The sequence below is a fragment of the Papio anubis genome, chromosome 7, assembly GCF_008728515.1.
Source record: "Papio anubis isolate 15944 chromosome 7, Panubis1.0, whole genome shotgun sequence".
NCBI lineage: Eukaryota > Metazoa > Chordata > Mammalia > Primates > Cercopithecidae > Papio > Papio anubis.
Window position 1 is genome coordinate 11,425,256 of NC_044982.1, and position 12,642 is coordinate 11,437,897.

At 36.8% G+C, this 12,642-nt stretch overlaps 1 protein-coding gene across 7 annotated transcripts in view; it reads left to right on the forward strand.

Moving 5' to 3' along the window:
- Positions 1-12,642, forward strand: part of DICER1 (dicer 1, ribonuclease III) — a 71,494-nt gene that overhangs the window by 22,053 nt on the left and 36,799 nt on the right. For 5 of the 7 annotated variants that reach the window (XM_017961505.3, XM_003902232.5, XM_021941529.2 and 2 more), the window contains 7 exons: positions 2,181-2,369; positions 3,010-3,172; positions 4,059-4,189; positions 5,519-5,653; positions 6,078-6,238; positions 8,966-9,134; positions 11,038-11,510. In XM_017961505.3, the coding sequence (XP_017816994.1) occupies positions 2,226-2,369; positions 3,010-3,172; positions 4,059-4,189; positions 5,519-5,653; positions 6,078-6,238; positions 8,966-9,134; positions 11,038-11,510 (1,376 nt within the window). In that variant the 5' untranslated portion in view covers positions 2,181-2,225. Of the gene's footprint in view, positions 1-1,183; positions 1,326-2,180; positions 2,370-3,009; positions 3,173-4,058; positions 4,190-5,518; positions 5,654-6,077; positions 6,239-8,965; positions 9,135-11,037; positions 11,511-12,642 lie in introns of those variants that run through there. The other 2 variants (XM_017961506.3, XM_021941530.2) reach the window with 2 other exon arrangements.

The following is a 12,642-nucleotide window of genomic DNA, read 5'->3' on the forward strand; positions in this document are numbered from 1 at the left end:
CTTTGGAGTTCCTGCTGTCTGTTATTTCCATCTTTATGTCCATGTGTATCCATATAGTCTTGTTAATCTGGAACATTTTCGTAGTTTGTCTTTGTATTTTATGGCATTGATGTTTTTGAAGAATACCCTCCCCAGCTTTAAAACATAAAACATTCCTAATTTATTTTTAGACTATTTTTCTACAGTTATTTATTGTTATTACTAATGATATCTATATGAGAAGAAATGGTGACAGTTGTAGGGAGGAGGGAGTGCTGCCGGTTCCTGGACATACCTGGTTTGTGGAAGTAGGAGAAGATGTGTTGGGTATTTACATCACGGCCCTCTTTTCTCCTTTGTTTTATATTTTCATCCACCATCAGGACTTAGACTTGTTTCTTGGTACCTTTTACTGTGTCTTTAATAAGTCTAGGATTAGCATTTGGGTTGGGTGAAAGTGAAGGGTCAGGTTTAAAGTCCTAGACAGTATGCAGTCTGTAGTCATGAAGGAGAATTGTAGAGGTATCACGAGAGTGGATTCCAGGTGGGAAGGTCAGGGATGGGACCCGCAGGTCTTAGCCTTGGGCCTTCAGAGTGGCCTCTTGATCTCAGACATTTTTGTAAAATAGACTTCCATATAGGGTTCTTGGCAGTTGTATTAAGAAAAAAGTTTAACTGATGAGCCTGCAAGTCCTGAGTTCTTGCTGAATTTGGGAAAGTGGGTACTAGGCTTGGGTACTAGGGTGAAAGAAATGGCTCTTGGGGCTTTGATTCAGCAGAGATTTAGCAGATTATTTTTCATGAAGAACATAGTTTTCTTTGATCCAGGGAAATTATGGGTTAATATTATCTCATAAAGTACTCTGTGGTGCTTTGCTTGTTCCCTTCTGGAAAGATGATGAGCATGATTGTGCTGTTAGGCCCACAGATGTGCTGTCTTACTGGGCTCTCAGCTCCTGCAGTGGGGTGCCCCTGCACTGCTTACTTGAGAGAATAGTTTATGGTCGCTGAATGTTGAATTCTTGTCAACAGAACTAATTTCTCAAATTAGAATTCAGTATTGTGCTTCTGTATAAGAGACCCCACACTTGAGACTTCTTGTTGAAATAGTTGCAACAGCTTAAGTTGTGTGTTCTACTTAACACGTCCGGAGATTCAAAAGTTTTGGTTGTTAAGTAACAAAGAACTGAATTCTCTCTTCCAGTTTCATAGAGTAATAGCAATGAACACTCCAAAGCAGTGCAAGAGAGGAAATTTCCTTCTGTGGGGCGAGGAAGTCCTGCTGACAGTAAAGCCAGTGGTAGGCTTTCACACAGATATTTGAATCCCTGACCCTCTGTTTGAAGGTTAGGAATTTTAAAGATTCAGTTTTTATCATTTTACATAGTCAAATTTATCTGTGGGAAAAACTATATGAAATATAGAAAATGCTTAGATACCATGAAAAAATTTTTATTTCACAGAGTGGTGTCATTTGTTTTAATTTATCTAGGATATGTATAATTTTAAAGATATATATTTAAATAGTTGGTCAGTTGTTCATTTATAATAGGTTGTCAATTGAGAAAAAGGCCTTCTGTGTTCATGGGCTATTGATAAAGTGACAATTTAGCAGGTGTCTAAATCTTTCCTCGTGCAGGCACGTGCTAAGTGCCTTCCATACATTATTTTATCAATAACGTCATAGAATATACAAAAATGTTCAAAATATATTTATATATTTACATATTTTATATATGTACATGTATTTAACAAGGCATCATACTTTACATATTTTAAAGGTTTATAATGGACATTGTTCTATGTCAGGAAATATAGATATGTGTTATAATTTTAATGGATTCAAAGTATTCAATTATAGAGTCATACCATAATTTATGTAGCTTATTTTTTACTAGTAGATTTTAAAGTTATTTCTTATTTTTAAGTAATAATGCAACAATAAATATTCATGTACATCTCTTTGTGCAGTTGCCTGATTCATTCTTTAAGACAAGTTTCTAGATGTAGAATCACTGGGTAAGGTACAGAATGCTTGACTCCTAAAATGATCCTCTTAGATCAAGAAAAAGTTAAAACAATTATAGGAAGAATTTGAATGACTCGTAGGAATGATATTCTGATGTTTCTCCTGTTTCTGTGCTTTCTTTTGTTTTTAACCCTGCATGGTTGTGTAATGGTATTCTTTTTCCCTTTTGTAGTAAGCTGTGCTAGAACAAAAATGCAATGAAAGAAACACTGGATGAATGAAAAGCCCTGCTTTGCAACCCCTCAGCATGGCAGGCCTGCAGCTCATGACCCCTGCTTCCTCACCAATGGGTCCTTTCTTTGGACTGCCATGGCAACAAGAAGCAATTCATGATAACATTTATACGCCAAGAAAATATCAGGTACTAATGCGAACACTAATACTGGAGCATTCTTCACTAAAATGGAATAAATTAGCATATAGTTGACACAACTTATATAAAACTCATTTACCCTTTCAAGCCTCCCACTTCTGATTAATTTTCTCATTCAAAATACTTTTATTCTTAATAGTCCTTTTCTTTTCTAACATCTGCTGGGTAATTGGATTTGATAGTTGTATTTGTGAAGTTTCTTTTTTCCCCCTCTGAAAACCTCACTGTTCTTTAATATTCACTTGGATGTGTCTGTCCTAGTGAGCTGGGTAGAAACCTAGATTAGTTGGCAAATGTCCAGCCATGAACTGGCAGAACCACGATTACTCTAAGTTTAGTTATTCATGTTATTCTAGAGAATTATTCTGTGTATACAAAAATAATGCTTAAAGAAAGGGTAAATACCATTTCAACACATATTTACACAATACAGCATATATAGCAGCAGGCATTTTATTCCTCTTGAGTTATTCTTGTATAAAGACGTAGACTGTGGGGTTTTTTTCGTAAATTTATTGGAGGAAGATTTTAGAGAATAGTGAAATTTCCTGATTTAAAATAAAATCCAATTTTATAAATTTTGTACTTAGGTAAGAAGTGCATAACTGTTTTTTCACCATGTTTCTAGGTCGAACTGCTCGAAGCAGCTCTGGATCATAATACCATCGTCTGTTTAAACACTGGCTCAGGGAAGACATTTATTGCAGTACTACTCACTAAAGAGCTGTCCTATCAGATCAGGGGAGACTTCAACAGAAATGGAAAAAGGACGGTGTTCTTGGTCAACTCTGGTAATAAAAAATTATTTCATCAAGTTGTGCAGGGGAAATTGGATGGGATTTTATGTTTAAACAGATTTTCTTTGTGTTTCTTAAGTTAAATTATTGAAGAAAGTTTGACAGATAATGTACTCATTTAATCTCTTCTGGCAGAAATTGTTTTGTCCTATGTCTTTTTGGTGTTTCTCTTAAATGTTCTGGTTCTGTATTTCGTTTGAATGGATTGCTTTTGGAACATAAACATTGGAACATATGTACATTAGAACATAATCTAAGTTGTTACATTTATTTTTGCTCTTGATGTTTTAGCTTCACCAAGTATGTCAAAAGGTGCTTAATTATGGATAGTTAACTTTTGTACTTACGATTTTGCTATGTCAGTTGTATTAATAGAAAGAAAGTTACATGCTGCTTAGAAATTAGATATTCAGTTAAGAGTTTAAAATACTAATTTTTATATGCTTGGATTATATATAAAAATAAAAAATATAAAATGTGAACCTAAGCTGGTAGGGTCCTAATATATTCATGTGACTGCTCTTTTTTTTAGATTGTCTCAGTATAACGATGTGCTTTAAATACATGTTAGACTGTCTTGTTTCCATCTGGTTTTATTGAAGAAAACAGGAGGGTGGCTTAGAGGAAATCAACTGTGAAGAAGAAAGGTGGTATAGGGTTCTCTGAAGCAAGTGACAAAAAGTGAGGTGGCAAGTCTAGTAGGTGCCATTTTTTTGGAGGATAACCTTGGAACTGTGGTTTTAAAGAGGCTATTAAAAACATTGTTGGTTAGGTCTAATATAATAATAAGGATTTCTGTAGACTGTTAATCATTAGTAGTCCAGAGAGCCAAGTAGACAAGATTTCTCGTATTTACATGGAGTGTTATATTTGTAATTAGCAAACCAGGTTGCTCAACAAGTGTCAGCTGTCAGAACTCATTCAGATCTCAAGGTTGGGGAATACTCAAACCTAGAAGTAAATGCATCTTGGACAAAAGAGAGATGGAACCAAGAGTTTACTAAGCACCAGGTAAGACTTGTAGAGAAATTTCACTTTATAAATCCCTACAAGTTCTTGACTTGGTTTGTAAGATTATCTGTAGCCTTGGTTGTCTAATTTAGATTTGAAAACTAATTTCCTGTACTTAATCAACCTAGAAACTAGTCCTGATGTACTCTATCTTACTTTAAGTCTTACCTTAAAACCAAATAAAGGCTGGGCACGGTGGCTGCCACCTGTAATCCCAGTACTTTGGGAGGCTGAGGTGGGCGGATCACCAGAGATGAGGAGTTCAAGACGAGCCTAAGCAATATGGTGAAACCCCGTCTCTACTAAAAATACAAAAATTAGCTGGGCGTGGTGGTGTGCACCAGTAGTCCCAGCTACTCAGGAGGCTGAGACAGGAGAATTGCTTGAACCTGGAAGGTGGAGTTTGCAGTGAGCTGAGATCACGCCATGCACTCCAGCCCAGGTGACAGCGAGACTCTGTCTCAAAACAAACAAACAAACAAACAAAACTAATAAATTACTAATTTTTATTGCTCTTAACTTTGTAGAAAAGAAATAGCTTTCAGTATGATCTGCTTGCTTGAAAAACACAAATTCCTATGACCTATTTCCAACTTGCTGATAATGCGCTTTCAAAAAATTTACTCTTGAGTTAAATGGCTTGAAACTGGAGAAGTTTGTTGCTTGAGGTGTTTAGGTCTTTGACAGAAACTCCCTCTAACTGAATGTTTGCGTGTGGCCAGCGTGTGCTGGAGACTCCTCTAACTTACATGTTTCCATGTAGCCAGCATGTACTGGGGCTTTTGGTGTATTAGTCATTGGGGGATACACAGTGGTTAAGAGGCACTTCCTCACTGAACTGAAACAGCCCAGCCTACTAGTGTGCTTCACATATTGGGATAAGTCCTCATTAATAAAGCACTTAAATATCCACATAATGATAGGCTACAAAAATAACATTTAGTCTGGGTTTTCTTTCAGAAAACCATGTCAGTTCAACAGAAAAAAAAATAAAAAGTGTGAATTGTTTTGTGATTTGCCTAAATTGACATATCTCATCAGTCATAATATGGCTGTGGGGATCTAAGAACCTGAAGTAAATTTGGATTTGTCATCAAGACATACTTTCCATTATCAAGATATTTTTTCTCTACTCTTTTCCCATGTTTTCCTGATTTCCTTCTTAGTACTGATATAAACAATTATATATATTTAGTATATTAGTTTTAATTTTGACTAATGAATTCCTTAATTCTCACCTATGATACAATGGCTCTATGATCTGATTTTATGTAAGTATATCCAGGCAGTGAATGCCATGTTTGTTTATTGATGTTGATTTTATTTTAGGTTCTTATTATGACTTGCTATGTCGCCTTGAATGTTTTGAAAAATGGTTACTTATCACTGTCAGACATTAACCTTTTGGTGTTTGATGAGTGTCATCTTGCAATCCTAGACCACCCCTATCGAGAAATTATGAAGGTAAGTTTTAGACCTAAGTCTTAGTAATTCTTTTTAAACTATTTAGTATAGGCAGATTTTTTTCTTTTTAGATTTCAAAAGCAATAATATTATCAATATTGGGAGTTTGGCTCCAGCGTATGAATGAATGAATATTAAATTAATGTTCATTTAAATCTAAAATAAACTTTAACATCATAATAGTAAATTCTATATGATTTTCATAGTGTATCTAATTGAGCCTTTTTGAAAAACAGATCTTTTAAACAAACTACAGTAATACTATGAGTAATTTTATGTTGTTCTTGGTATAGTGGCATTTCCACCAAACAAGTTCTTTTTTAGTATTTGTGAGTGATTTTGATATGTTTCAATATGGTGATGTCTCTCTTGTTGTGGCCTTGCAAAATGAAGTCTTTACTGTCAGTATCTTTCATTACATTAGCTCTGTGAAAATTGTCCAGCATGTCCTCGCATTTTGGGACTAACTGCTTCCATTTTAAATGGGAAATGTGATCCAGAGGAATTGGAAGAAAAGATTCAGAAACTAGAGAAAATTCTTAAGAGTAATGCTGAAACTGCAACGGACCTGGTGGTCTTAGACAGGTATGCACTTCCAATTGACACGGCTTTAATGAGATTAGTTGAAAAAATATTAAGTCTTTGGTGTTTTTTGTAGTACCTTGCAGATAGTACCTATTTAAGTGAACAAATGGCAGTAAAAAGGAATGGGCAAGAGTAAGAATTCTCTATAAGTATTGTTACCTGTGAGTTCAAGAATCTAACCTTGCTTCCACAGAGAGTAGCAGACAGGCATTTCTGCCTTAAGAGATTATGCGTCGGCTGTTCTTATTTGCTGATGTTGCCAAGGACTGGGAACTTTGACAGTAAATTTATATTTTTTTCTGTCAATACGTGTGCTTTGTTGTTCTGTCCTAAATGTCTTACATGATGCTTTCAAAGAACATTAATTTATTTAGATAATTCAGCAGTATACTTTAAAACATTTGGAAATACCCCATTGTTTTCAAAATGGGTTGTGGATTACAGAGAAAGTTGCTGTTTGTTTTTCTAGGTTTGACTCTTTTTGAGGGTGTTTTTTGAGTTTCATTGAAATTTTGAGTTTCATTGAAAAGCGCACGCGCGCGCGCACACACACACACAACCTTCATAACTGAAGTTGGTGGAACGGAGCCTTTACAAATTAGGAAAATGGCTTTTCAAATGTAACGAATTTGATTTATGTCAAAATGGCCTTCCGTTCTTACTAGATGTAGTCTTAAATAAGGCTAAAGATTACCTAGTGGTAGTTCTCAGGACAGTTACAAAAAATAGAGAAGACTGATTTCTCAAGTTGTGGAGTTGAGTCAGACGTGGGTTTGAATACTAGCTCCGCTAATTGTAAGCTGTGTGACCTTGAGTGAGTCACTTATTTCCTTGAACTTGTAAAATGGCATTGACAGTGGTTTCATGGGATTCTTTGATGATCGATTCCATTAACACATAGAAAAATCTTGCAGTGTGCCTGGCATTTAGTAAGTATTTAAGAAAAGTTTTCTTTGGGGAGTGAGAAGGAAAAGTAACATTTGGAATCCCATCAAACTTAGGTATCCAAATGCCATATGAAATGCAAATCTTGTGACCTCTAGAACCGGCTGTGTCTGACTTCCTTGAGCCAACACTGATGGAGAAGTAGAAGGCTGTGCTTGTGCTTTTGTCTGCCTGAGTTAGAGTGCTTCACTTGTATTGCCTAAAGGTTTTCTGAGAAGTAGAAGTAGTAGAGCATTTAAGTAAGACTGATAAGCAATCTATTGATAAGCATTACCTAATTCTCCAAATAATGACTCTTTGGTTGAGTATAAATTCTGTTTTGGGTAAATAAGAACTATAGTATACATGTCTGTGCTAGATTTATTTTTCTTATTACAGTTATCATACGTGTTTTTAGGGCATTATGTGCCATTCTGGTTGTCATTTTTTATGAAAGACCCAAGGAATGATATTAGAAATGAATGAAAGTTGGGGGAGTTTTCCTTATGAGGATTTAAAAATACGTTAAAAGCGATATTTGCAAATACTAAAAATTTCACACAGATATGGAAATGGATAAATTGAATGATAAAACTCCCCGTGATCTGTCTTGTCATTCTTCTTTCCGCCTCTGAGAAGTGATTGGGTTTCATGAGTATTTTGAACACCTGTGTTCCTCATTCTGGCAGATGCCTAAGGGGGCAAAAGATGGAAGTTTAAACCTAAAAAAACAAAAGAAAGCAAACTGTAATAATAATGAAATCTGTTGGCAAATTTATTTGAATATCAGCCCCATGTAGTCATTCCTTGAGACCTAACAGGCAAACATAGTACAGATTGAGCATCCCTAATCTGAAAACGTGAAATTCAGAATGCTCCAAAATCTGAAACCTTTTGAGCGCTGGCGTGATGCCACAAGTGGAACATTTCGTATCTGACCTTGTGATGAATTGAAGCCAAAATGCGGCCAAAACCTGTTTCATTCACAATATTATTTTAAAATAATGTATAAAATTACCTTCAAGCTATAAGGTATATATGAAACATAAATGAATTTCGTGTTTAGACTTGGGTCCCATCCTCAAGATACTTCATTATTTATATGCAGATATTCCAAAATCTGAAAAATATTGGAAATCCAAAACAGTTCAGGTCCCAAGCCTTTCAGATAAGGGCACTCAACCTGTGCAGATAAACGTGAGTACCACTTTAGGAAGGCGTGTTGTGAGGCTGCCTTTTATATTGATTAGATATACAGACTGAAACTAGGAAGCTTCTTTTTGGAGTTAGGCATATAAATGGAGCATAATGCTGTAGTGAGTTTTTTTAGAAATGAAACAAAAGGTGTTCAGGGAGGCAGTAGGGTTTGGCTGAAAGAGCCCTCAGAGGAAGGCAGTCCTGAGTTTTGTTTAGACAGAATCATGTAATGTCTGAACCTTCATTTCCTTCATCATCCTCACTGTGTGTGGATTAAGTCAGAAAGTATGTAAATTCCCAGCATAATGCTTTGGAATGCAGTGGATGCTCATTTGTATTCTTTTCTTTCCCCTCTTCTCCCCTTGCCTTTTGAAAACATCTTTTAAACAATACTTGACTGGTTTATAAAATATATTATTTACTGTTGAGAAATACAGTAATATAGAAAAATAATAATTAAACACACCTAAAATCTCACCCCAGTGCCAACATTCTGCCTTTTTTTTTTTTTTTTTGGTATCTATTCCCCTTTTCTTTGCTTTTTGAAAAATTTAAGTTGCATTCTCACTACTGCAGTATTGATACCTTTTGTTTCTTACGTTAAAGGTATACTTCTCAGCCATGTGAGATTGTGGTGGATTGTGGACCATTTACTGACAGAAGTGGGCTTTATGAAAGACTGCTGATGGAATTAGAAGAAGCACTTAATTTTATCAATGATTGTAATATATCTGTACATTCAAAAGAAAGAGATTCTACTTTAATTTCAAAACAGGTAAGCATATACTAAGTAGGTATAGTGATTGTATTTTGAAAGCTTTATTTTTAATATTGAAATGAAAATATGCTTCTAATGAGGCTCTTTTTTTACATTTTAGTTTAAGGTCTTAATCTTTTTATCTCCTTAGACATTTTTCATTGAACATACCATATTAGGTTGAGTTCATTGTTACCCAATGCACATTTGTATTAAGTGTAGACTTCCCCTATCTGAACTAGCATTCATGTCATGGTTATTTAAGTATAAGGAGTGAGTCCAATTTTTGTTTCTTTTTGGTCAGATGAGTTAGTTCCTGCTCAAACCCTTGAACTAAACAAATTCTTCCACAGTTTCCTAGTGTGTGTAACTGGATATGAGCCTATTGTCTCTGAGTGATAATGCTTTGAAAAGAGATCCCTTAGGACAGTGATCCTTCCATTGTGGGCCCCACATCCTCATCAGCAGCATCTGGGTGGGGTCCTCAGGACTGAATTTTACGGTTTGCAGAGTCTTCAGTTTGGAATTTCGACAAGCCCTGCAGTAATCTGATTCATTAAAGCTTGAGAACCACTGTCCTAGAACTTTGCAGCCATTTGTGAATGTTAACACTGTATTAAATATGGGTCTTAGTTTCTCTCCTAATGATTTTTTTTTCTGGAGCAGCAGTGCCCACATTTTTCTCAACCTTTGAATTCTTTCTTCCTTTCCTTTTCCCTTCCCTTTTCTTTCCTCTTTTCTTTCTTCCTTTCCTGTCTTTTTTTCCTCTCGCTCTCTTCCTGTCCTCTCCTCTCTTCTTTCTGTACCTCCCATCCCTCCCCCTCCTCCCCCACTCCTTCCCCTCCTCCCCGCCCTCCCCTCCCTGTCCCCCCCTCCCCTCCCTGTCCCCCCCACTCCCCGTACTCTCCCTCCCCCTACTCTCCATCCCCCTACTCTCCCTCGCCCTTCTCCCTCCTCCTCCCCCTTCTCCCTCCTCTTCCTCCTCCTCCCTCTCTTCCTCTCCTCTCCTCCTCCCCCCTTCCACCTCTCCCTCCCTGCTGTCCCTCTCCCTCTCTCCCTCTCCCTCTCTCCCTCTCCCTCTCCCTCGATTCCTCAGTTACACCCTGGCCGTGGATTAACTTTCAGCTCTCAGAGTTGTAAGACACAGCACTCTGGGAGGGTCCAGGATCAGAGTCTGAATTTAGCTGAGATGTTAACGTTGAGGAGCCCTGACCTTGTGATGGTATTTTCATTGAAATCGGGTAACAGGGGCTTTTGGAGAACTGTGACAGAGTGTGTGGAGGCTGCCCTAGTGCAGCTGTCCTATCTCCTCCTTCACTTCCAACTAATAAAGGCCTTTACTACTGTTAAGAAAGAAAGAGAGAGAGAGAGAGAAAGAAAGAAAGAAATTATAATAGAGACAGCTGTGCAGTGTTTTTACAATTTCACCGTGGCATCCAGAGGTGCTGACTGTAGATCGACCAAAATTCATCCGCAGTTTCTAGTCAGTGTAGTGGAAAACATATAATACTGGGGGATATTGTACATAGACAAAGTTCAAGGAAAACTGTATTGCTCTTCCTTGATGCCTAAAGTTAAATTACTGTGCTACATATATGCAATTTGGCAGGAAGTAAATGACTCAGGTATAGTTCTAACTAATTACAGATCTAAAAATAGGCTTCATTAACCTCATACAATTGCATCTTTTAATTTGTGTTTGGTTATTTTATTGAAAAAAGGAGATGGTTCTAGGCATATACATATGAAATGAGCTCAAAAAGACTATTGGCCTCTCCCCCCACCTTCAAGGACTTAACCTAAGGCTGAGTTACATTTAAGGAGTCATTTGAGAACAACTGAAATCCCAGTTAAACCCCATATGAAAATGCTACATTATTATTGTTTGGCATTAGGTTTTTTCTTTTCTTTTTTTTTGTAGATACTATCAGACTGTCGTGCCGTATTGGTAGTTCTGGGACCCTGGTGTGCAGATAAAGTGGCTGGAATGATGGTAAGAGAACTACAGAAATACATCAAACATGAGCAAGAGGAGCTGCACAGGAAATTTTTATTGTTTACAGACACTTTCCTAAGGAAAATACATGCACTATGTGAAGAGCACTTCTCACCTGCCTCACTTGACCTGAAATTTGTAACTCCTAAAGTAATCAAACTGCTTGAAATCTTACGCAAATATAAACCATATGAGCGACAGCAGTTTGAAAGTGTTGAGTGGTATAATAATAGGAATCAGGATAATTATGTGTCATGGAGTGATTCTGAGGATGATGATGAGGATGAAGAAATTGAAGAAAAAGAGAAGCCAGAGACAAATTTTCCTTCTCCTTTTACCAACATTTTATGTGGAATTATTTTTGTGGAAAGAAGATACACAGCAGTTGTCTTAAACAGGTAAATCTCTAAGTTGACTCCTTTCACATGAGAACAGGGAGGCGTCCTGTGTTGTGATGTGATGCGCTGCAGCAGCTGTGAGAGCTAGCATGAGGGTTATGTAAGTGTCCTTGACTTGGCGCCATCATTGCTGATATGTCATGCTGTCCTGGGATTGACAGAGAGGATGTTTTCCCAGAAGGCTGCTTTTCACATGGCTGATACTTTTTTTTCTTAAAGGATGCTAATCCATTCTAATCTACCTAAAATAGAGGACAATTATGGTCTTTAAAAAAATCAGTGTGCATTTAAGTAAAGCATTGTTTTATATTCAGTTTTAGATTCAATTTAGGTATTTATTAATCCTTAACTGTGTGTTAGACATTGTGTTAAGCATTTCACACCAAGTGTTCCCCTCAGGTAGTCTTAGGATAAATTTTATCTGGGTATTGTGACTAATTTTTTAATGTTGATTTTTTTTCTCTTAAAAATATTGATTCAACTTTTCAAGGCCAGGTTGGGCATGATGGGTTGTGCCTGTAATTCCAGCACTTTGTGAGCCTGAGGCAGGTAGATTGTTTGAGTTCACAAGGGGCAACATGGCGAAACCCTGTCTCTAGAAAAATTACAAAAATTAGCCGGTGGTGGTGTATGCCTGTAGTCCCAGCTACTCGGGAGGCTGTGGTGGGAGGATGGGTTGAGTCTGGGAGGCAGAGGTTGCAGTGAGCTGAGATGGCACCACAGCACTCCAGCCTGGGCAACAGAGCCAGACCTTGTCTCAAAAAATAAAGTTTTCAAGGCCACAGTGAAGAAAGTTTAGAACAATTGAATTTATTTTGGGTTGGTTCATAGACTGCATATTAAAATTTTGTGAATCAAAAGAGAATAAGAATGTTAGGGAAAGTTCTAAGATTATTAGCAAAGGTGATAATGAATCCAAATTTTAGGCTGTGGATTCCTGCTCTTTCTCCCTTCTTCAATGAAAGATTTTTTTCTAATTTGGAACCAGCCAGGGAGCTGTACTTCAGATTTCTGTCAGATGGTCACTTAATGTATGGTCCTTTTGGTTTGTGGATACTCTTTTTTTTTTTTCTGCCAAAAACGTCCTTATTTTGTACTTAAATCAATTTACTTTTCTATGAGGTCCATTAAT